The 24,737-nt window shown below is 39.3% G+C and overlaps 1 protein-coding gene across 1 annotated transcript in view; it reads right to left on the reverse strand.

Annotated features, from left to right (window-relative positions):
* Positions 1–959: 959 nt before the first annotated feature.
* The window catches only part of hs3st1l1 (heparan sulfate (glucosamine) 3-O-sulfotransferase 1-like1), a 78,642-nt gene continuing 54,864 nt past the window's right edge, over positions 960–24,737 (reverse strand). The window contains exon 2 of the mRNA XM_007228646.4: positions 960–2,478. Within this exon, the coding sequence (XP_007228708.2) occupies positions 1,356–2,285 (930 nt within the window). The 5' untranslated portion in view covers positions 2,286–2,478 and the 3' untranslated portion in view covers positions 960–1,355. The remainder of the gene's footprint in view (positions 2,479–24,737) is intronic.

Raw genomic sequence — 24,737 nt, forward strand, 5'->3', positions numbered from 1 at the left:
TCTTTAACAGAATATACTGCATTTTAACTATGGCTTTATCTACCAATAGAGCGCAGAACTGTGATTCACAATTTAGAACATAAAATCATCAAACTAACAGAAACTATGATACTGGGAAAAAGAAACATTCAAATGTGCAGACGTCTAGTCCAATTATATGAAATGAAAAACTTACTGAAATTATGCACACAATAATGACAATGCAAGGTGCCCAAACATATCGTCTACTGTGTTGATATTGGAACATTAGTGTTAGGATTTGATTGCATTCAGTGACAAGAGCCCTAGCAATGTGTTGGATGTTGGATAATCACCACCACACCTCATCCCAAAAGTACAGGATGGAGCATCCTTATTACAGAGAACACAGTTTTACAGCTCCACAACTCAGTAATAAACTATTAATAATATACTGCAATGATTTCCACAGCAAATGTTATTCTTTTTTTATATATATATTTGCTTTAGGATATCATGACAGAACACTGGCTGATGCAGTATTTTTGAAGCATTTTCTCTTCCTATATCTTTGCACATCAGGTATGAGCCCAAATCACCAGTCAGAAATCTCACTGGTAAAAAGAATGAGTGATTGGGCCCCTGAAGTCAGTGTTGAGAAGGAAGCGTTTGATGTGGTACGGGAGCTGAACAGAGGTAGGTTGTGTTGCTGATCACGCGTGCAGCTACCACAGCTGTGCTGACTCTCGTGATTCACATTCTAAGGCTGCGGGCACCGGCTTCCACGTCTCAGCGTATTAGGGGTCCCTGCTCCTCCAAAGCACCGCTCTAGGCTACCTGCTTCCCTGCATAATTTCCACCTCCTACCTCCGATCCTTCTCAAAGCCTGCTCTGAACGTCTCCTGTACTGCGGGACGCACACAGGGCACAAACCTGAGCCGACGGAGGCTAAAGGCACAGAAACGGAACAGAGAAAATGAGAAGAGAACAGAAACATGATGTTCAGTTTCGAAAGCAACCATTTATTATCAAGTACAAGTATATCAAACAAACAAAGAAGAAAAAAAAAAACATACTCAAATGAGTTCACAAAATTGTTTGCCTCAGTCTTCCTCCAAGAACCTGCGCATAATACAGAGGATCAATGCTTGAGGGGGTCCCATGAATTATTTTCATAACCGTTACAATTTCATGACTGCAAAGTTAAGTTAATCTACAGACTCGGAACTCGAGTTCAAAGGCATTGAGGAGATGTACTGGGAAAGGAGGGAGTTTGTAAAGTGCTTCCATCTGCACCCCTGCTCAGCATTGCTGTCATTAAGCCCTCTAACTGGACTTGGACGGAAAGGAAAGGAAGCCAGCCCGGCTTGGCAGGCTCAGCGAACTCCTTTCCTGCACTAGTGCCAGTTAAAAGTGCGCCCGACCAGCCGGAAAAAGTTGCGGTTGTGCTGGCGGAAGTAGGAGCGGAGCTGCTGGAGGACGGTGCTGTTCACGGGTGGGTGAGGACGTCCTTTGGACTCGTGAAGGCAGCGCTCTCTGCCGTCGCTGCGGATGCAGTAGAAGCCCTTTGTCTGGTTGAAGTAAAAGTTGGAGGCTATGATTCGCGGCGGCAACTCTAGGAAGCGCTCCACCTTTTGCAGCTCAGGCAAGGGGTCGTGGATCAGCGTGTCTCCGTCCACGATGTGGATCTGGTCCAGGGAGAAGTGGAGGAGCCAGTTCCGTATGTGGACGTCGTAGAGACTGCGCTGAATGGCCTTGTAGCGAGTGTTCAGACCACCGTTCCTGACCAGCATGTTCTCGATGGCCTGCACAGGCTTGTGGTTTTCCAGTCGGTTGAAGTAGACCTGCGTGTAGTCCGAGATCACCCTCTCAGCAGGGTCCCGCAGGATCAGTAGGAGTCTAATGGAGGAGTTCATGGCACGGATGCGTGCCGGAGCTAAGGGGGAGGTGAAATAACCCGGCGTCTTTTCTATGGTGATCTGGTGGGGGTAGGAATAGGGCATGAGCTCGCGGTACCACTCCAAACCCTTAGCGTAGTTCTCGTCCCAGTCGAAGAAGTGAACTTCGGTAGCTGCCGCCGCTACTTCTGGATGAATGTCTAGCATTTCCAGCAGAGCGCGGGTGCCTCCTTTACGGACACCTATGATGATGCTGTGGGGGGTGTGCTTGCTGGTGCCCGGGGGAGGCACCAGGGAAGGCGTGACTGTCTCGTTAGCCAGGTGTCCAGGTCCTGGGGTGGAGGCACCAGGCCACACCTGGATGAACTCTGGAGGAGCAGCATACGTCTGCAGGACCAGGAGGAACACAGATCCCAGAAGGCCAGCCATGGACAGAGAGAGCAGCAGGGGGGGAAAGGCAGCCAGCAGACGGGGAAGGTGGTGATCAGTCTAGTTGGAGCAGTGGCCAGGGAGCAGCCTCAAGGAGGTCACAAAGCTGAGGCACAGCCAGTCTGGCAGCGTGGGGTGGCAGCCACCTTTGGGGTGCATGAGAAGAACAGGTGGCCGCTGGTCCACAAGCAGTCTAAAAGGAAAGGAAAGACAAGAAAACAGAAAAACAGGGTTTTTGAGTTCAGACTTGTAAGGTAAAGTAGTCAGAACAAAAGTTCATAAATACAAGGATCACATACTGCTATATTTGTTGGCAGATACTAAAAAAATTTGAAAAATTAGTTAACTGCTAAAAATGAGAACAATGTGTATGTCACACTGGAATACTGTGCTAAAATGTTGGCAAGGCATTTATATTACTGTATTTAAATAATTTACAATGAAATGTAAAAAGTTTTCACTAGGGATTGCACAATAATTATTCACAGAATAAAGAAAATGACTTTTTTCACCACTGCATAAATCACGTTAAATAGCCTAAATATATTTTGTATTGTTTTTTTTTTTAAAGAAAACCAATTAAAAAACTATTTAAAATACTTATTGAACACTGGACAACACAAAAAGGCACAATTTGACCTAAAAAGGATTGGTCATTAAGCGAAACATAAATCTGGCATTGCCCCAGAATCCCCATATCACTGCATCACTAAAATGCAGTACCTACAATCAGAACCTAATAGAAAATGGCACTGACAATGCATGGCATATTTCCAAGGCAATGGGGCCGAACCACTCCATTTGACTTTACCAGGTCACAGTCTTCCCTCAGATCAATAGACAGTACACCTGCCCTGGAACACCTCTATAAAGAACTGTGTTAAATGAGAAGGAAAGGTGACAATCCAGACCAATGCACCAAACTGAATACCTCTCCTTTTAATTTATATTAGAGTAATAGAGCTATTACTCAGTGCAGTGTAAGACTGGGCAGTGTTGCAGTTTGAGGCAGTTGGTGCAGCAAAAAGAAAGAAAAAAAAGAGTGAGAAAAACTTAAAATAAAGCAATGGTTTGCTGTTTGTCTTCACAGTTTTCAGGGAGTGATGAGCATATGGGAACCTGAATACCTCTGCTTTTAAATATGGAGAGTTATTATTCAGTGCAGTAGAAGACTAAAAGACTGGACAGTGATTTTTACAGAAAAAAAAGAAAGAACGAGGGGAAAAAAAAGCCAGCAGACTGTCTTCACAACTTCCAAGAATTCTCATGCAAATATATGAATTTACCACGTCTGACCTTTACGCTTCATCAAATCCCTGACCGTGGAAACGCAACAGTTATTCTGCTTAGACTAAACAGTGAGGCCTCCCAGTCAAAATATTCCCCCCACAGAAAGGTCACTTTCATGGCATTTTTCCTCTGCACTCAAAGCTGATTAAACCTCACAACTCCATTACAGACTACCACCCAGCGGCCTGCTATTCAAGCAGAAGTGGCTTGATTTCATCTGTGAAAAAGAGCAGCAGAAAGGCATTACCCACAGTTGCACCACAGGCACCGCTTTTGGCTTTCATCAGCTATCGCAGAATAGATCGTTAGACGCTCATGCAAATAAACAAACCAGCAATTCAGCTGATTGTCTGCTCAACGACAGGCACTTGTGTTTAAAGTATCTTTTGAAGAATCGCTGCTGGGTTCCCCCCTCACTCTTTCAGAGCTCAGCCTGTGACACCTGCTTTTGCCTGGGCTACGAGTCGGAGCGCCGGGGCCGCGGGGCAGCCGGGTGGCTCGGGTGGTGGAGAGAGAGTGAGAGAGGCAGCCTCGGTGCAGGACTGTGACACCGGGGTGCGGCTGATACACACGGACATGTCTGCTTGCCTGTCAGCGGCACAGCGGCAGAGGAGCTGCCAGCTCCAATGTTAACAGCGAGAAGTGGGGACGAGATTGCTGTCTCACTCAATACAGCTCACCGGAGCTGGGTACACTAAACACAGAGGACACACACACACATAGGCACCTGCACAGCGGCACTGTGCTACTGTTTCTGGTGCTTGGACGTGGTATGGTGGCTGTCTTTAGGCCATGGCCTCTGGCTGATGAAAGCACAAAGAGAAGCAGAGGACCATTAGTTTAATGTTAGGGATGTTCCTCAAAACAATTAAGAAAGTCTAAAATTAGGCTAAGAAATATCCTCTAAAAATCAATCACTGGTCAATAATAAAAGGTATTTCTCAACAAAATACATACTGTATATAAAACTGACATGCCCAAAAGAATGGTGCAGGAATCTGTATTGTGTCCCATTACTTTTGCCATGTACCATGGAAGCAATAGAACCCTTCACTGACCTGCAGGATATGGGTGTGTGTGAAGCCTCCTGCACTGAAGGTGGATTTGATTTCTGACCTGCCTGTTCACACAGGCAATTCTAACCAGACACCACCAGTCACAACCTTTACCTTCTATAAGATAACCCTGGTGTACATTTGACACTGTGGATTGAAGAAAGTTAAATGCCTGTAAAAGTTTGGACATGGAATATTCCATCTATCTGGCAACCAATAACATGCCATGCTCCAACTCTGCTAATTCACATGCCTTGCAAGGAGTGTGTAGGCCAGTGTTCAGTCTCACTCACAAGATAACCTCACAACTTATACAGAAGTGGAACGTTTTTAGACGTTCCCTAAAGCAACTGGAACTTGGAAAAAAAATAAGAGTCCACTTAAAAACGAGGAGTTTCTTTGATTTTACCAAATAAAAAAACTCTGGAATATAATCAAGACGAAGATGAATCATCTCAACCATCAAACCAAACTGAACTGCTTGATTTTTTTCTTCAGGAGAGACATAAAGTTATCCAAAAGTAGTGTGTAAGACTGGAGGAGGAGAACATACCAAGATTCATGAAAACAGGGTTATTCCACCAAAATTAGATTTATGACCTCTTAAGACTTTATGAATATTAACTTGTTTTCTTTGCATTATTTAAGGTCTGAAAGCTCTTCTTTCTTTTTTGTTATTTTAGCCATTTCTCATTTTCTGCAAATACATGCTCTAAATGACAAGATTTTTATTTGGAATTTGGGAGAAATGTTGTCTGTAGTTTATAGAATAAAACAACAATATTCATTTTACTCAAACATGTACCTATAAATAGCAAAATCAGAGAAACTGATTCAGAAACTGAAGTGGTCTCTTAATTTTTTTCCAGAGCTGTACTTCTATCCTATAACTTTCAGCATCTCACTGTACATATATACATTATAATAATGCAGGAATTAAGAATTCAATGTAAGGTTGTTATGAAATCACTATATATATATATATATATATATATATATTTTTTTTTTTTTATATATAATATATATATATATATATATATATATATATATATATATATATATATATATATATAAATTTTTTTCTTAATACTAGCTACTACACAAGTTAGCTAGTTTAGAAGGAGTGTTAGGTAAAGTATATGTAGCCCTACTTCTGTTTAATTTGAGGCATGATCTCATAACTAAAACGACACTTTAGAGAACAACTAAAAAGATACTTTAGAGAACAACTCATGCAGAAAAGACGAAAAGAAAAAAGACAAAATATAAATTGTCAGTATCTGAAAGCAGCAAAGTACGCACGTAAAAAGGTCTTAAAGACTGATAGAACTGATGATTGGCTGACTTGTGTCATGGTGACATAGCATTTTTGAGTCTCCTTGTAGAACTTCTCCTGACATTTTTACATCTACCAGAAATACCAGGCTTGATAATTCATAGTATCTACTCCCACACGAGCACCAGTAAAGACAAAGACTCATTTATATACAGCAGCACTTACTTTAGTATTTATAAGAACAGCAGGTAGAGACACGCTGAGAGAAGCCTCATTTAAAGACTATTTAGCATAAAGCAATTATTAGTTATAATAATTATTCAGTGAGGCCCACTATTACAGGGCTTTTCCCTTTACTGTTAATTATCTTTGTTAGATTGTTTATGCTTAAACTGCAGTTTATGAGGCAATTATGCAAACAAGGCACATGCAGGGCATATATCAGCACACAATTGAACCGTATACATAAATAAAACATCTAAGAAGAATATATAAAATAGATTATAGAGTTAAAAAAAACCCTTGACTCATTACATTCTAACAAAGACACTTGTTACAGTGGAGTGATTCAAGGCAGGCCTCTGAAATAACCTTGACCTATACGACTCCTCCCCTGTAACTCCTTTTATCCTCGTTCTTTTTCCTTCATGTTGTTTCCACCAAATGCTCTTTTCAACCAAAACATACGTCAACATATGTCATGCAGAACTAACAATGTACCATTAGGGGATAATCTTTTTCACACATATCGTTGCTGTCCAATGAAAAACAAGTATCTCCATTTTTGATGATTTTTGTTTACTACACAACTTGAAAACACACTGTTCTTTACACTGTGCCAACATTTCTTGATGAACGGACCAATGGAAATGCTTCAAAATAACCTGAAATAAACTCTTAATATTGACTTCTTGTGCTTGTTTGATTTTTAGCTTGGCTCCATAAATAAATGTAACATTTTTTGAATATTTGTTTTGTGATTGATGATTACATTAAATAACTTCAATGTAAAGTAATGCGGTAATGAATATACTTTAAATTAAAACAGGGGAAAAAGCAAACAGCTAAACCCCTCATTTGGTGCTATGAAATACACTTTACACTTTAAAGACAAGCTGCATTCTAATAGACCTTTGACCACAGCTGGCTGGGGAAATATTGGAAATCGAATCTGGGTCCTTGGCAGTAAAATTCTGCTGTGTACAGAAACTGTTCCTTGGCTGGTTGAACTATTCCACTGCCTCTATTCTTCCAAAGCCCTGAGCTTCACATTTTCTTCACCGACTTTCCTCTGCTTTCTTTCTCTCTCTCCATTGACGTATTGTCCTTTTCTGTCGTCTCTCACATTCACCCTGTCTGTTTTTCCTCCTTCTGTCTTTGTCTTTTGTCTTTTTTTACTCCCACAGCTCCTTTCACCTGCTCTTTTTTTCAGGTGGACTCCTGCCCTTCACTCCAGAGGAATCCGCTGCACATTTTCTTCTTAAGCTGAACTCAGTCTCACCGGGGCAGGATTGTGCACTCACACGCTTGATACCATCATCTTCAAACTTCCCCCACTCCTCTACACCTCCAATCTCATCCTTTATTCCTTCTGCACCCAGAATTCAAATACACACACATACAGTGTTTCATAGAACTGACCGTTCCTCAGTCCTTCCAGTCTTTGAAGGTCACATAAAAATCACTGTTTAGTCTTTTTCCTGTTCTTATTTTTATTTGTATTCCTAATTTTGCTTTATAAATAACTCAATTTAATACACATATACAATAAAGGACAACATTGATAATCATTCGACTAGCTCTGGAATGAAGATTTTGACATTTGAAACAGATATTGTTAATTGTTACGAAAAATGTAAAAAATTAAAGCTAAAAATTACCTAAATTATTGTGATGTTGTATCTGTTGTCAATTACCAGCCCTAGACTAGCAAGCACACAGAGTTCCTGTACATCATTGCTTTAGGAAAAGTAAAAAAAAAATAAGGAAAACAGGAAACAATGTATCTGAGTTTTTACTCTTCTTTAGAAATAATGTAATCGAAGCAACAAAACACACACAAATGTGTTTCACTAAATGTTCACACATTATTATTATTATTATTATCAGCATTATTATCAGATTTGGAGTATGTGAAAGTGTGTGTCCTGGTATGATGCCCCTGTGGTGAGTGTATAAACATTCTAATCCTTTAACAGTAGTTTTAATAACTGCTTAGTCTCTGGGGAGAAACCTACAGTTGTAGCGCCACCTGGTGGATTATTTAGTTCTCAAAAACACAACAACATGGTTTAGACTGTTAACCCTCTCTCTACTTCTACACTCTCATTATTCTACACTCATATTCTCAGTCGTCTTTGTCTTCAACAAGTATCTGTAACAAGTTGCTGTAAATGTTAATCAATCAGACAGTGATGGGACACCATATACAGTTCTGGAAAAAAATAAGAGACCACCTCAGTTTCTGAATCAGTTTCTCTGATTTTGCTATTTATAGGTTTATGTTTGAGTAAAAAATAAAACAATGTTGTTTTATTCTATAAACTACAGACAACATTTCTCCCAAATTCCAAATTAAAATATTGGCATTTAGAGCATTTATTTGAAGAAAATGAGAAACGGCTGAAATAACAAAAAAGATGCAGAGCTTTCAGACCTCAAATAATGCAAAGAAAACAAGTTCATATTCATAAAGTTTTAAGAGTTCAGAAATCAATATTTAGTGGAATAACCCTGTTTTTTATGAACCCACAGTGTTCATGAATCTTGGCATGTTCTCCTCCACCAGTCTTACACACTGCTTTTGGATAACTTTATGCCTGCACTCCTGGTGTAAAAATGCAAGCAGTTCAGCTTGGTTTGATGGCTTGTGATCATCCATCTTCCACTTGATTATATTCCAGAGGTTTTCAATTTGGTAAAATCTAATAAACTTATCATTTCTAAAATTGTATAAATAAATGCTATATATCTGTTACACTACATATCATATTTTCTGATATATATATATATAGATAGATAGATAGATAGATAGATAGATAGATAGATAGATAGATAGATAGAGATTTTTAACAATAAAACCTTTATATATTTTATCCATAATATTGTGTTTTTAAAAATACATAAAGTACATAAAGTATTCTGCACTTTAGTTTTGTAGTAATTTAAAATGATACATGGAACAAACGTAATTGGAATATTGTAATAGTCCATTACATTATCTTCCTTGTGCAGTCAACAAATATACTTCACTCATTTATAATGTCCTCACAGCGCCATGGCGCAAGATGTTGATAGATCAGTAGTGAGTGAGACACTATGCACTTTAATCTCTGTGGAAATACCTGCTTTTAGAGCACAGTACTGAAGCGGAGGAAGGTAGACTGGTGTAGTTTCGGCTAGAAAAATAAATTGCTGCTGTTTTCTTCTCCTCCGGACTAGTCAACAGCTGCACGCTGGAGCGGCTAGTGGATGCCCTGGTTGACTAGTGAAAAAGTGCATTCATTTGTACAGCCCTTGGTGTTTAGCTACAGCTTTGCAAAAAAAAAAAAATAATAAGAGACCACTTAAAAATAATGAGTTTCTTTGATTTTACCAAATTAAAAACCTCTGGAATATAATCAAGAGAAAGATAGATGAGTACAAGCCATCAAACCAAGCTGAACTGCTTGAATTTTTGCACCAGAAGTGGCATAAAGTTATCCAAAAGCAGTGTGTAAGACTGGTGGAGGAGAACATGCCAAGATGCATGATAACTGTGATTAAAAAACAGGGTTATTCCACCCAATATTGATTGATTTCTGAACTCTCAAAACTTTATGAACATAAACTTGTTTCTTTACATTATTTGAGGTCTGAAAGCTCTGCATCTTTTTTGTAATTTCAGCCATTTCTCATTTTCTGCTAATAAATGCTCTAAATGACTTAAATATTTTTATTTGGATCTTTTTTTGAGAAATGTTTTCCGTAGTTCAGAGAATAATACATACATTTTCATTTTACTCAAACATATACTAATAAATAGTAAAATCAGAGAAACTGTTTTAGAAACTGAAGTGGTCTCTTGCCGCTATTACCAAGAACACAGTCATCACAATACCTCAGATTAACATGTTATCATTTTTGGGCCATATTCCACCTCTAATGCCCTGTGCTGTGTAGTGAATTGGAGAAATGCGTAATCAGGCTGTGGTAATGACTAAGGTGTTTGCACATATCCGACTTGGGAGAAATCAGAGAAATCATAAGGCTGTTTAATGGCCTCTGAACAGAGCGGTACGGTTCTGGGAAGGAGATGTTGTGCCAGGCAGTCCGCCAGCTCTTTGTTTTGGCTACAAATGTGTGGAACAGTTGGTGGTAATGTGAAAAAGGGTGAAATTAAGCTATTTCTGGAACGTGTGAGTAAGGTGATCCACACCCACATGTCAGCTAAGACCTTCATTACTGCATTACGGAGGAGGACGGAGCGAGAAGTGTATATATACACAGAAAACAGGGAAAAAGAGGAGACAGATTAAATTATAACACAATTACCGGTACTCTTAATGATAATTGATACAGTGATTACTGTACCAGTTTAACATCTGAATCCTTACTCACGATTGCCAGAAGGTCATTCTCTAATGAAGAGCACATTGCTCATCAATCAGAAAATACAAAACAATGTGTTTTCTCTCTTAGAAGAATTGTCATTGTCTGTGTTGGAGAATTCACTGATTTCCTAAATTAACCCATATGAATTACAGCAAATGCTGTATTATTAAAATTACTCTTTGGCTACATTTTTATTTAAATGAACATTCTGCATTGACATATATGAGTCTTTTGGATTGTTTTAATGTTGTGAACGGACATAAAAATGTAAAAATATAAAAGCGATGTTTTCCTTTCAGAAAACAAGACTGTATGGACAATACATATATATTTTTATATTAATAACAAAATATGTAATAGAGATCTATAATATGAGTTGAATGTTAGGGATTACACTATGGCTTTGTAATTACCCAAGAAGATCTCAACATGTAGAAAATGTAAAGCATTGTCTCAGTCAGATGATGCAAATGAAACAATACACACTATAATGGAAAAATATATATATATCTGACATATCTGAATAACTACATCTCATCAACCCCACAATACATATTTTCACTCTGGAAATAACAGGGTTGTATGTGATGTCCCCTCAACATATAATCACAACCTTTACTTTTAGAGTTGCACCACACAATTTGTTGCTTTGTATTCAGGAATCTCTTAGTGATTGTGGTTTGCACACTACACTTTCAACCAAAGTGGGTCACAAATTACAGGAGGAACAGGAGCAACACGTCTGTCTGCTTTTTTTCTCTACATTCTCTCACAAAAACGCACACAGAAACTGATGTGGTGCTCTACAAAACGAGTGACACAACAGTATAGGGCAATGATTTGCAGCAAAATTCACTGAAGAAAAAGAAAAGAACATGGATGCGCTCTCATTGACTGTAGCCAATCACAGCACTAACTTCCAGTCACAACACTTCTTACACACTACTGGCTTCAGAGTCCATGAAAATAGAGATATTAAACCTAGAGCTTAGATCAGGCTCAAAATATTCAGTACGACCCAGCCCAAGCCCGTGCACGTTCTGCCCGTCATTTTGAGCCCAAGTCCTATTTAAACCAGACATTTTTTTAGTAAGTAAAGCATTAAAACTGAGCTTTTTAAAAACATTTTTGAGCTGTTTGAATGAGCGAATTCTGTTCAGAATGATGTTAATTAACATTACAACACTGAAGAAGCATAGACCTATTATTTAAGAAAAAATTCTTAAATTATTAAAAAACAGCTCTCTGAAAGATTAAAACATAATCAGTGCAAACAATGATCTACCGGCCTAAATATCAGTAAATTAGGCTACAAGAAGTTTGAATGACTTTCCTCTAATCTAATATAATTTAACATGGTTTAAGAATAGAAAATAATTTATAAGCAAATTAACCTTTTTATATTGAGCTCATAGTCTAAGTGCAAAACCATAAAAAACAGTAATAAGGCACAGCACTGCAAGTCAAGTGTGTAAGTGGAGTGTGCACTGTGCACTTGTGCAACTTTTTTTAAAACACAGTTTGATTTGTTACTTTGCTATATTGTGATTATCACGCCATAACTTTATATAATATAAAAACAGAATAAAAAAACACAAAAAGCTGACTTGCTATTTTTTTTACTTTTTATCTTAATGTTAATTTGGCAGTCGTTCTTCAAAATTTCGGGGGACACCGAGTGCACCAACAGTCTAAAGCTCTGCCACTATGATCAGGAGATCGCTGGTTCGAATCCCGGTCTTGTAGCTTGCCATCAGCAGCCAGAGCCCTGAGAGAGCACAATTGGCCTCTGGTGATGTGGATCACCACAAGTCATCTGTGAGCTGATATATCAGAACCGAGTTGTTGCGCTTTTCTGCAATGTGCTGTGTAGTTACTTGACTATGCTGCATCAGCTGCAGTTCAAAAAGAGGCGGTGGCTGACTTTACATGTATGGGAGGAGGCATGTGCTAGTCTTCATCTTTTTTTGGGTTCACTAGTGGCATCACTAGTGTTTGGGGGATATACAGTTGAATGGGTGGGATGATAAGCCTAGCTAAATTGGAAAAAAATTGGTAGATAAAATTAAAAAAAAGAAGAAATGCTTTGACAAAATGACTTCATATGAATCTTTTATACTGACTTCCTTACTTCTTCCTATGATTCCTACTCCTGCAGAGCTGACATTTTAAAAGATAAAAGGTTTTAGTGTGACAGTGATGATCTGTGTGCACGTGTGTGTGTGTGTGTGTTTCCAAAATCACACCAGCTCTACAGGAAATGGCCTTATATCCAGGACAATTCTGACAAATGTCACCATAGCCCCCATACCCATCTGCCATTAATGATGGGGGTAAATTAAGAAGAGCACTGATGAATACATGGGGCTTTAGGCATTGTATGTTTGAATATATCCAGTGGTCAAACTGTAAAAATGTCAGAGTGGATGAAAACAATATAGGAGGAGAGTCAAATATTTATATTATATTATATTATTAAACTGGCATTGGCCCCTTTTATAAAATGCGTCTCTAATAACTGTATAGATACACATTAACAATCCATGTAATAACAGTTAACCTACTGGAGAAGTACACATTGATACAGAATTTTTACAATTGTACAGGTTATGTAATTACACATACGTGTCAATTGTCATTTTTTAATATAGTGTGTTATAGGGCAAGTGCAATTACACCTGTCTGTGTGTGTGTGTGAATTTTCACATGTAATATTGTGTATGTGTTAGTTAATTAGTTTTGTATTAATATATATTTCTCTGAAAGCTCTTGCCTGTTATGTACTATGGCTTTGTTATCGTTATTGCTGGGCTGTTAATCGTGGAAATATGGACAAAATATTATGCTATGTCTAACTGACATTTATACACGTTTTATTACATAACCTGTAGCCTGTAGTGTAATTAACCAGTAACATAAACAACAATGAGTAACATAAAGTGGGGCCCTGGTATTTATTATTTGTTTATATTAGGGATGCACCAAAATATCAAAATTATTGGGCGAAACTGAAATAGAGGGAAATATAAAGACATTGCTCTGCTATTAAAGTTTAATAGCAACCATGTCACCTATAATTTAAAAATACTTACTGAATACTAAACATACAGGCATACCAACAAACCACACTACATTTACCTCAGCAGTGCAATTTTAGTCCTACATTTTCCTCAACCATGCTATTCTAATCAAACATTTACCTCAGTAGTGCAATTTAAGTTACATTTGAAAAATTGAATGCACACAGAGAAAGGCAGCCAGTGTTTTAGATCAGCTAAATGTTGTTATCCTAGCTAGCCCTGTACTAAGCTGTCTATCTTTCAAATGGAAAACTGGTAATGTGAAAGTTTAGTAAACTGAGTAAACTGATACATATGATGATAAATGGAGCGAGTAGAGCATAGAAAATTAACTTAAATCTGCCTTTTTTCTCTCTCTCTCTCTCTCTCTCTCTCTCTCTCTCTCTCTCTCTCTCTCTCTCTCTCTCTCTCTCTCTCTCTCTCTCTCTCTCTCTCTCTCTCTCTCTCTCTCTCTCTCTCTCTCTCTCTCTCTCTCTCTCTCTCTCTGCGCATGCGTGAGCGTGAGCGAGGGAACGTGTGTGAGAGCGTTTTTTTGGCGTCTTGCCGAAACTTTATTTTCTCGTTTATTTTTTGTTTATTTAAGTCCGTTTTAACACCTACGGCTGAAAAACACCTTTAGCTCGAGTGTGAGCGTGGTTCTGTGGTGCTGCGGGGTCTCTGACCCCCAGCAGATCTGCTGGAGTCATGGCAGACCCGCACAACGGCAGACTTTTTGAATCACTTTCTCGCCGCCATGGAGTGAAAGTGATCGCCAGAGCCAGCGTGGAGGACTGCTGTCTCGCCGCAGGAGACGTGATCGGGGACGAGTTTCTTGTGTCTGCCTCGCGGATGAACAGCAGCATTGTCATGTTTATAAAAACTGTGGAGAAAGCGGCTGAACTGATAGTAACTGGTATTGTGCTGCAGGGTCAGTTCACCCCCGTATATCCACTCAGCACCCCATCTAAGCGCATCATCCTCTCCAACGTCCCCCCCTTCATAAAGGATGATCTGCTGGCTAAAGAGCTCGGGAGGTTCGGGAAAGTGGTCTCGGGCGTAAAAAAAATTCATCTCGGGTGTCGTTCTCCCCGGATGAAGCACCTGGTGTCGTTCCGCAGGGTTGTACATATGGTACTAAAAGATGGAGCTGAGGAACTGAACTTGGTGATGAAACTGAAAGTAGATGGGTATGACTACGCTATCTTTGTTTCATCGGACACTGAACTTAAGTGCTTTGGTTGTGGACAGACGGGTCATCTCGTCCGCGCCTGCCCCGAGAGAAGGCCCGAGGCCACCGCGAGCGGCGGAGCGGGGGAACCGGGAGCCGGCGCGATCGCGGCCGCTGCAGTCGGCCCCCCTGCGGCTGTGGCGGGTCCGTCGGGAGCGGCGGTGACCGGGGCACCTGCTCCGGGAAACGATTTAGCCACGGAGGACAGTGAGGCGTTGGAGATTGAGCCTGTAGAGGCTCGGCCAACTGCGGAGGAGTCGGGCCGAGAGGATCCCGGTGCTGAAGAGAACATGGACAGTTCGGCGCTGGCTGAGGTAGCTGGCACGGAGGAGCAGAATGACTGGTTTCAGGTACCCCCCGGGGATGATGGACATGAGACTGAGGTACAGTGCGATAACTCTGGGGTGGTGGGGTGTGCTGTGGAGCTGGAGCAGGGGTCTGATATGTTCGCTGACCCCGTCTTTAAAGCTCCAGTAAAAAGAAAAATAGAAACTCAGAGTAAGGTCAGTAAACAGGTAAAAAAAGATGAACCGGTCGCTAACTCTGATGTGATTGATAATGATGATGCTCAGTCTGATTCAGGTTGGTCAGTAAGTTCTCAGGAGGATTTTTCCCCTCCAGTGTACTCAGCTGATGATATTAAATCATTTCTAAAACGTACTAAAGGCCAGTGGAATGTCGTGGTCACTGATCACTTTGCCGATAAACGACAGTTTATTCATGATGTACAGTATTTCAAGAGGGAAAAGTGTTTTACTGTAAAAGAATTGTATAGACTGAGAAAAATGCTGACCGACCTGAAAAAAGAGCTGAACAATGAGGATTTTAATGCCGTGGGTTAATTTATTTTTTATTGTTTTAGCTTTGTTTACTTACTGGTCTTCTTTTAACTATCATTTTATGAATGGTTTTAAGATTGCCACTCTAAATGTAAACGGAGCGAGAGACTGTGAGAAAAGAGCTAAGCTATTTGAATTAATTAAGCAAAAAAGAATTGACGTAAGTTTTCTCCAAGAAACGCACAGTGACACCAGTAATACGGCAGACTGGATAAAAGAGTGGGGCGGCGTTGCTGTGCTGAGTTCTAAAAGTTCACTTCGTGCCGGAGTTGCTATCTTATTCTCACAGTCGTTCACTCCCTGCTCCTATGATGTGGAAGAAGTAGTGAGTGGGAGGCTTTTAAAAGTGAGGGCATGTTTTGAAAATGATGTTTTTAATCTCATTTGTGTTTATGCACCGACTGTGGGGGTGGAGAGGGTGGTTTTTTTAGATGTTTTAAGTCAGGTGCTTCAGCAATGTGACTCGAATGAGTTTTTAATTGTGGGTGGAGATTTTAACTGTACTGTAAGTGATATGGATAGGAATCATACAGAACCGCATGTTGCTTCTCGCAAGCGCTGGTGTGAGATTATAGAGACTCATGAACTGTGTGATATCTGGAGATTCCATCACAAAGAACTTAAGCAGTACACATGGACCCACGTTAAAGATAATATGCTCTCACTGGCTAGACTAGATCGTTTTTATGGTTTTAAGCACCAGTTGAATGTTTTTACTCAGTGTTGTATTAATCCTGTTGGTTTTACTGATCATTTTATGGTTCAGTGCACTGTCAAGAACACCAATGTGAAACCCAGGAGTGCTTATTGGCATTTTAACACCACACTTTTAGATGACGCTAATTTTAGAGAATCCTTTTTATACTTTTGGAATTTTTTTAGGATGCAAAAATCTGATTTTAGCTCTTTACAGCAGTGGTGGGACTTTGCTAAGATTCAGATAAAGGTTTTTTGCCAACAGTACACTCTAAATGTCACTAGGGACATCGCTAGATCTCTTGCAGCTCTGGAGAGTGAGGTGGCAGAGCTCCAGGTTTTGGGTGCAGCCACAGGAAATCGAGAGCATATTAGAGCTCTCAAAAAGAAAAAAGCCACTTTAACTGACCTGCTGGGGGCTACAGTACAGGGGGCGCTGGTCCGCTCTCGCTTTAAAAGTGTGGCTGAAATGGACGCCCCGTCTAAGTTTTTCTTTGGTCTAGAGCAGAAGAATGGACAGAAAAGGTTAATGCATGCTGTTCGAACAGAATCAGGGGATCTTCTCTCGGAGCCTGCTGATATTCGTGAGCAAACAGTCAGCTTTTTTTCAAAGCTGTTTAAAAGTGAGCAAGCAGATGCACCGGAGGTGGAGGAGAGGTTTCTTTGCCACCTGCCTCAAGTGACACAACAGTCTGCGGGACAGCTGGACAGGGAGCTGACCCTGGAGGAGCTGCATGCAGCTCTCATGGGAATGGAGAATGGCAGAGCTCCAGGCATAGATGGTCTACCAGTGGAGTTTTATAAGGCTTTCTGGCCAGTGCTAGGCCAGGATGTGTTGGATGTGCTGAAGAGCAGCTTGACGGAGGGGAGGCTTCCGTTGAGCTGCCGAAGAGCCGTCCTCACTCTGCTGCCTAAGACTGGCGACCTCACCATGTTGAAGAACTGGCGTCCTGTGTCCTTACTGTGCATTGACTGCAAACTGCTCTCAAAAGCATTAGCTGCTCGACTGAGGGAGGTGATGGGGCAGGTCATTCATATTGACCAGACGTACTGTGTACCTGGCAGGTCGATAAGTGATAATATACATTTAATTCGGGGACTTTTGGACCTCTCCAGGCTATTGGGCATAAAGACTGGTTTGTTATTTTTAGACCAGGAAAAGGCTTTTGACAGAGTTGAACACAGCTACTTATGGAAAGTGCTAGAAGGTTTTGGGTTCAACTCTGGATTTATAGCCATGATCAAAGTGTTGTACCGGGACATAGAGAGTGTTCTAAAAGTTAACGGCGGTTTGTGTGCCCCTTTTACAGTTACAAGGGGTATTAGACAAGGATGTTCCTTGTCTGGTTTTCTATACTCCATTGCTATTGAGCCTCTTTTATGTCAATTTAGAGAGCTGCTTACTGGTTTTAAGTTTTCTAATTGTGACAATTCTCTCTGTGTGTCTGCATATGCAGATGATCTTGCAGTTTGCATACATTCACAGGAGGACATGAATGTTTTAACCAGGCTTTTAAATGATTTTAATGTTTTATCATCAGCAAGAATAAACTGGCACAAGAGTGAGGCGATTTTGGTTGGTGAGTGGGTAGATGCAGTACCTACACTTCCAGAGGGCCTTAAGTGGAAAAAGGGTGGGTTTAAGTACCTGGGGGTGTATCTTGGAAATGACGACTTTATGCTAAAGAACTGGGAGGACATTTTAGAGAAAGTGAAAGGAAGGTTGTTGAAGTGGAAATGGTTAGCTCCTAAAATGTCCTACAGGGGTCGTGCTTTGGTAATTAATAATCTGGCTGCTTCTTCCCTCTGGCATAAACTGGCCTGTATAGACCCCCCCATTAATTTGCTTGCTAGAGTCCAGTCAGTCTTGGTGGACTTTTTTTGGGACCGTCTTCACTGGGTTCCACAGGGGGTTCTTTATTTACCCAAAGATGAGGGTGGGCAAGGACTGATACATTTGCCCAGTAGAACTGCTACTTTCCGACTTCAGTTTATTCAGAAATTCCTCACTGGTTCCAGTGACACAGTGTGGATAAAAGTTGTGAGTAAAATTTTGCAAACTGTTGGTCGTTTAGGACTGGATAAAGCATTGTTTTTATTGGATTTTAAAAAATTGGATCTTTCTGTTTTACCAACGTTTTATAGAGGCCTTTTTAAAATTTGGAGTCTTTTTACAGTGTATAGACAGAGCAGTTTGTCCCTTTATTGGTTATTAGAAGAACCATTAATCTGTGGTGCTCGCTTGGATATTTTTGGCCAACGCTTTTATACCTTTGCCAGGGCGCTGGTTTCTTCTAGAATCGTGAGACTCGGTCAGCTTGTTGGTCTTGTTGGGTCTGATTTTACTGGTGCTGAACGCCTGGCGGAGCTACTGGGGATGCGGTCACTGCGAGTGATGCTCCAACTCCTGCAGAGCTGGAGATCAGTGCTTTCAACTGAAGAGCTGACTCTCCTGAAAGATCATGCTGCAGGAGTTGTTGAGCCTGAGCCGGGTGATCCGTTCCCTAAGTGTTCCATTACCCCAAACCTGCAAGACAGTACAGGCGTGCTGTTGGAGGAGGTGGGGGAAGCTGACATGGACTTGGGGACTGTCAGTGGTAAGATGTTGTACAGAGGCTGTGTGAGAGTGCTGAACAGGAAGAGGTTGGAGAGGAGGGTGGACACTCCATGGCGTAGGGAGTTTGGGCTAGCTGCAGATAAAAGACCAGAGTGGAGGGTCTTGTACAAGCCGCCGTTAACCAGGAAGATTGCAGATCTTCAGTGGCGAATCCTTCATGGCATTGTCTCTGTAAACTCTTTTATTTCTGTTTTAAACCCTGAGGTTTCACACACATGTCCTTTCTGTCCACAAAGGGAGACGGTGTTCCATGCTTTTATACACTGTTTTAGACTCCAACCTTTTTTTGTGCTTTTACAGACTGTTCTTATAAATTTTAATGAAAATTTTACACCCCAGAGTTTTATACTTGGTTTTAAATATGCCAGGAGCCAAAGGTACAAGTGCCAACTGATCAATTTTATCCTTGGACAAGCGAAGATGGCTATTTACATGAGCAGGAAGAACAAAATTGAGCAAAATGTAGACTGTGATGCTGTGCCAATCTTCCTGAGGATGGTTAAGGCTAGAATAAAAATTGATTTTAACTATTATAAAGGCATGAATGACCTGGATGCTTTTATGTTAATATGGTGCTTTGGGGAGGCAGTTTGCCTGGTTGAGGAGGGTGAACTCTTTTTTGCCCCAGAATTACAGTAAGCTGTATTTTTTATTTCATGTTTTAATTTATTTTATTGTAAAAATCTGTTTCAATCCATTTTTAGGATTGTCTAACTTGTCATATTGACTTGGTTTGACTTGGTTCTAATAAAGAACGTTAAAAAAGTCTCTCTCTCTCTCTCTCTCTCTCTCTCTCTCTCTCTCTCTCTCTCTCTCTCTCTCTCTCTCTCTCTCTCTCTCTCTCTCTCTCTCTCTCTCTCTCTCTCTCTCTCTCTCTCTCTCTCTCTCTCTCTCTCTCTCTCTCTCTCTCTCTCTCTCTCTCTCTCTCTCTCTCTCTCTCTCCTTCACTTTTTACCTCGGCTGAAAAACATCCTAATGTACATTAAATAAAAAAAATTTTTTTTAGTCTTTTATATACATTGGCATTGGTATCTGAATATTTTGGGTTGTCAAATAGTGGGTGCAAAAAAAGTTCATCATATTTGTTTATTATATGTATTCTTATTTGTTTTACACTTCATGTCATCAGCAACCCTAATCTATGGTCAGATCTGTCTTTAAAATATTCTATAGCAGCACACAACTTATATAGCAGTGCACTATTTATAGACAACAATGAGTGGGCTTGCTAAATGAATGAACAACTCATGCAGCAGCAGAAAAAATGCACATAGACTCTGATGTCTTTGAAGTTATGGGTGCATGGAAGCTAAATACAGAAATCCCAATTCATTACAGATTAATAACAATGATAAACTACAGTGAGCTTTATACTTTAACGAGAAGCAATTTACAGTCTGTTAAAGTGTGATATATTAAAGAAATATCTACCAAACCATCACATGAACATCCAGAGCTGGGAGCAGCCTCTCAGTCAGAACATGGTCAGATGGTGTGCGAGTGGTACAGTATGTATTTCTGTGAGTGAGATATTGGACTTTATGAGAAAGCTGCCCTTTCATTGTGAGCTGTGGGGGTGGCTGTTGTTCGTCTGCCACCAATTCTAATGAGCAACCTCCCTGCAACAAATAATGCTGTCAAGAACTGGTGATGTCTAGAGGTGCAAGCAGATTATGGTATATTGCACTTGTGTACACAAGCCTACACCAAAAGTATCTATGACAGTACTGAACACATAAACCCCACAAAACTCATATGAAATAGTAGAGACCAAAAAAATTGTATTTTATATAAATAGTATCTTTTATATTAGTGCTGAACAATATGGTCAAAATATAACTTCATATTTCTTAATTTCAGTTAATATGATATTAATTCTGATAACAATATGAGCAGTTGTAATAGAGTTGGAACTAACAGATAATATAATTAATTAATTTAACCCCCTTTTATTATATAAAAAGGGGTTAAAAAATTGTAAAAATTTATGTTTGTAAACATTTATATTTTTGTAAAAAGTAAAAAAAAATATTTTTGGAAGCTTTTCATTTCTTGTTTTGATGTCCCTGCAGGCTGTGTACCTCTGCTGCTGCTATTGCTGTACCTCTATCAGACGAGTAAGAGCTAAGAGATGGATGGTGTTTAGCTGATGCAGTTCCTCTCTAAAATATATATATATTTTTTTTATCTAGTGTAGCTATAGTGTTCTGCTGTTTCTGCTTGGCTTAAATTCACTAAACTGACGAAAACTCTCTGTAATGAACATCAGTCACTTTTAGATGCAGTAAATAATGTATACCTCTTAGAATGCCAGGCCATTTTTGTTATAAATTAAATGTATCGTATTTTTCTGACTATAAATCGCACTTAAAATCCTTACATTTTCCTCAAAATCGACAATTCACCTTGTAATCCAGTGTGCTTTATGTATAAATTCTAACAATCAGGTTGTAAGGAGCAGTAAAGCCACTCCGCTCAAGTACACATGAGTTTCAGTTAAGTTTAACTGAAATTAGCCACTAAACAGCAGTGCTAGCTCTTTTGCTGTTCAGAGGCGAGTATATCAGACTGTACTCTGCGTTTTTACTGTGTTAAAACAAGCTACGTGGGACAAACCGCTAGCGCTGTGCTAACTGCACTGTTTAACATACTGGAAATCTAAACTTACTGTAAATAAACAGAAGTGATTTAAAAATGTTTTTATAATCCAGTGCGCCTTATGTATGAAAATAGACCAGAAAATAGACTCTCATAATATAATATGGTGTGCCTTGTAGTCCGTAAAATACGGTACCTTAATTTACCTAAAAATGACAGTACATTTATTGACGTCAGCTATAAATGCTTAATGTTTTTTTTATATAAATGTCTTAATTTGAGATGCAAATATTAACAAGATTTTTATTTCTGATCATATTTTGATAAAAAAAATTACTTAGCAAAGTCCAAATAAAAGAAAACAAACAAAGTAAACATATTTTTAATTAACATGATCTGGCCTGAGGACCCATGACTCTTACTATGAAGCCTGGAGTAGCAGATTAGCCACAATGCTAGCTGTGTTTCTGAACTGGATTAACTGGTGATTGTTAATTACAGTTTAATGGCACTGCACTTTGATAGGGAATGTGTATAATGTCTGTAGTTTAATCTGGTTCTTAGTTATGAAGCTTAGAACACCAGCATGCAGCGTCCAGGTCAGTGCCTGCATCAGATCAGAAAAATCTCACGCACTGGGCGTGAGACACATGCATTTCAGCAGTTCATATGCTCATGCACCACACCTTCTATATTTATCACAGACAGAAATTATTAAGACAATGTCCACCAGGGTGCACCACTTTTTTTTTTTTACTGTGGAGAAGCTCTCCACACACCAGTCAATAAATTGAGAACAGCTCAACCCAACAGCCAATCAAAAAATAGCAATGTTGTATCAGATAGATAGATAGATGGATAGATGGCTAGATGGATACTTTATTGATCCCAGAGGGAAAGTCTGGAAAAATGTGTGTAAATTTTTGGTGATCCCTCCAATAACTTTTTAAGAAGCCCGAAGACCGACACACATTGGACGTTGTGGAAGTGCTATATTCAATCAGTAGATCATTATTGAAATATTTTGTATTGCGACAAATATTGAAATCTAATTATTGTCCAGCCCGAACTGGAATTATACTGCATTTTAATTGACAGATAATTGTTTAAACTAAAATCCCTAATTAATAGGCTTCAAATGTAAATATCAACAGTAACATCCCTGATGAGAAAAAAAAAAAAACAGAAAAATATACCCTATGCTAGTTAACGAGCTAGCCTCCCAGCATAGGCTATGTTTTTTGTTCTGGATGACCAGCTGCTCTTTTAGCAGGGATATTAATATCTGCATAGCAGCACAGGAGCTATGTATCCCTGCAATCAAGTGACTATTGTCCTCATCTTGGTGGTCAAACTGAGAATGAGATGAAGTCTTTGTGTTGTGTGAAAACAGACTTTCTGTCGATATTCAGAAAGAATGTCATTCTACAGGGAAAAATCACTAATTTCTCTGCAGCAGAATTGGTATATAGTAGCAGCTGAATTGAAAAGCATACACGGGTCTCTTTGATTGCATAGGGTGCCAAGCACTGTAATCTGATCAAAGCGATCAGACACTAAAGCAAGGTGTAGACAGAGCTTTCGGGAGCACGCTCAATCACTTCAACAGCTGTATGACAATGACTGACAATAAAGCGCTCGATATGGAGAAAAAATACAAAAGTCAAAGAATCAGACCAGATGGTAGGGTTTCCTCAGGGTGCACTGGTGGAGCATTCACCTTTTAAAAACTCAGGAAATCCGCAAATCCACGTTTCTATTCTATTTAGTTTAATCAAAGAAAGTATGCTGATTCAATAGCATTCCGTTAACCAATAAATAACCCATAAACCATGCTATATTTGTTGCTAATCTTAGCAGCATTAGTTTTTCTGGTAACACAGCTTAAAAAAAAAAAAAAAAAAACATCCATTTAGCACAATCTTACTCCATTCCAAACTAACCAATAAATAACCCACATACTCTGTCGTATTTGTCGTCTTATTTGATGTAAACTTGAAGTGGCTATTTTAGGTGCTAACCATGACAATAGCCTTAGCCTTACCATTTACAGTGCTCATGTGATTTTCCTGACAACACAGCTTTAACAAAACTACACATTCAGCACTGCCTCACTCTGTTCCAATCAGAAACATATTAAGCAAAGCACCTAAACAGCAAGCTACAGCTAAGTCAAGCAGCATAGTAGCCAACAGTTAGCAAGCTAGCTAACCAGTGTGGTGGGTGCAACATTTCCACTAGAACATTAAACACTACTGCATATCGTTGATGTCCAATGAAAAAACATCATCTCCATGTTTGCTCTTTATTTGAACACAGAAACTGTTCGTTTACACTGTGTGGCATTTTTTAACCTGATTTACCTGAAATAAACAATTTCTACATTGATGTTTATTGAAAGTAGGGGTGTGCCATATCGTATCTTACACGATAGTATCGTCAAAAATTTTAAATATCGTCAACGATATAATACCCTAAAATATCGTGCCATATCACCCATCCCATTTCCCATTATATATCTACTAGAGACAGATTAAATCTGTGTAGTATCATTTATTTTACTTTAATAGTGGATATATGGAGATATTTGAAGGGCATTATTATTACTATCGTGACATTCTGGATCATTGACTGTTCAAATCTGATAAAATTCTTGTATTTTTTAATATCTCACTTAGGCGTGGGCAATATTATATTGTATGTAATATATTTTTTTTTTCTTGCAGTGTATAGTGTATTTATTAAATATTTTTTTACATTGTCATATCGCCAAGAGTATCGTTATCGTGAAAATACCATGAAATATCGTGATATTATTTTAGGACCATATCGCCCACCCCTAATTGAAAGTGAAAGTAAGTGAAAGTTTATTGAAAGAAAGTTGCTGTTTAAGAGATACTTGTTTCGCATTGTACAGTGACAATACATACTAGGTTTGGGGTAAAATATCAGTATTGCTATATTTTGCTGCTTTTGTGATGTCACATCTTTTTAAAAATATTTTGTTGAACATATAGTGTTTTTCCATCAATGTGGAACCGGCATCCTTCTGGTTCGCAAACATTACTTTGAACCATTTTCTGTGTTTCCATCAACAAAAGTAGGTTCTAGAGCCAGGAATGTTTGTTTGCAGCAGAAACCAAAGAATACTAGGTTCTTTATTGCAAACCATGTTTACCACCGCTGTGCAACACCCTCTGT

This window comes from Astyanax mexicanus, chromosome 7, assembly GCF_023375975.1.
Source record: "Astyanax mexicanus isolate ESR-SI-001 chromosome 7, AstMex3_surface, whole genome shotgun sequence".
Classification (NCBI taxonomy): domain Eukaryota; kingdom Metazoa; phylum Chordata; class Actinopteri; order Characiformes; family Acestrorhamphidae; genus Astyanax; species Astyanax mexicanus.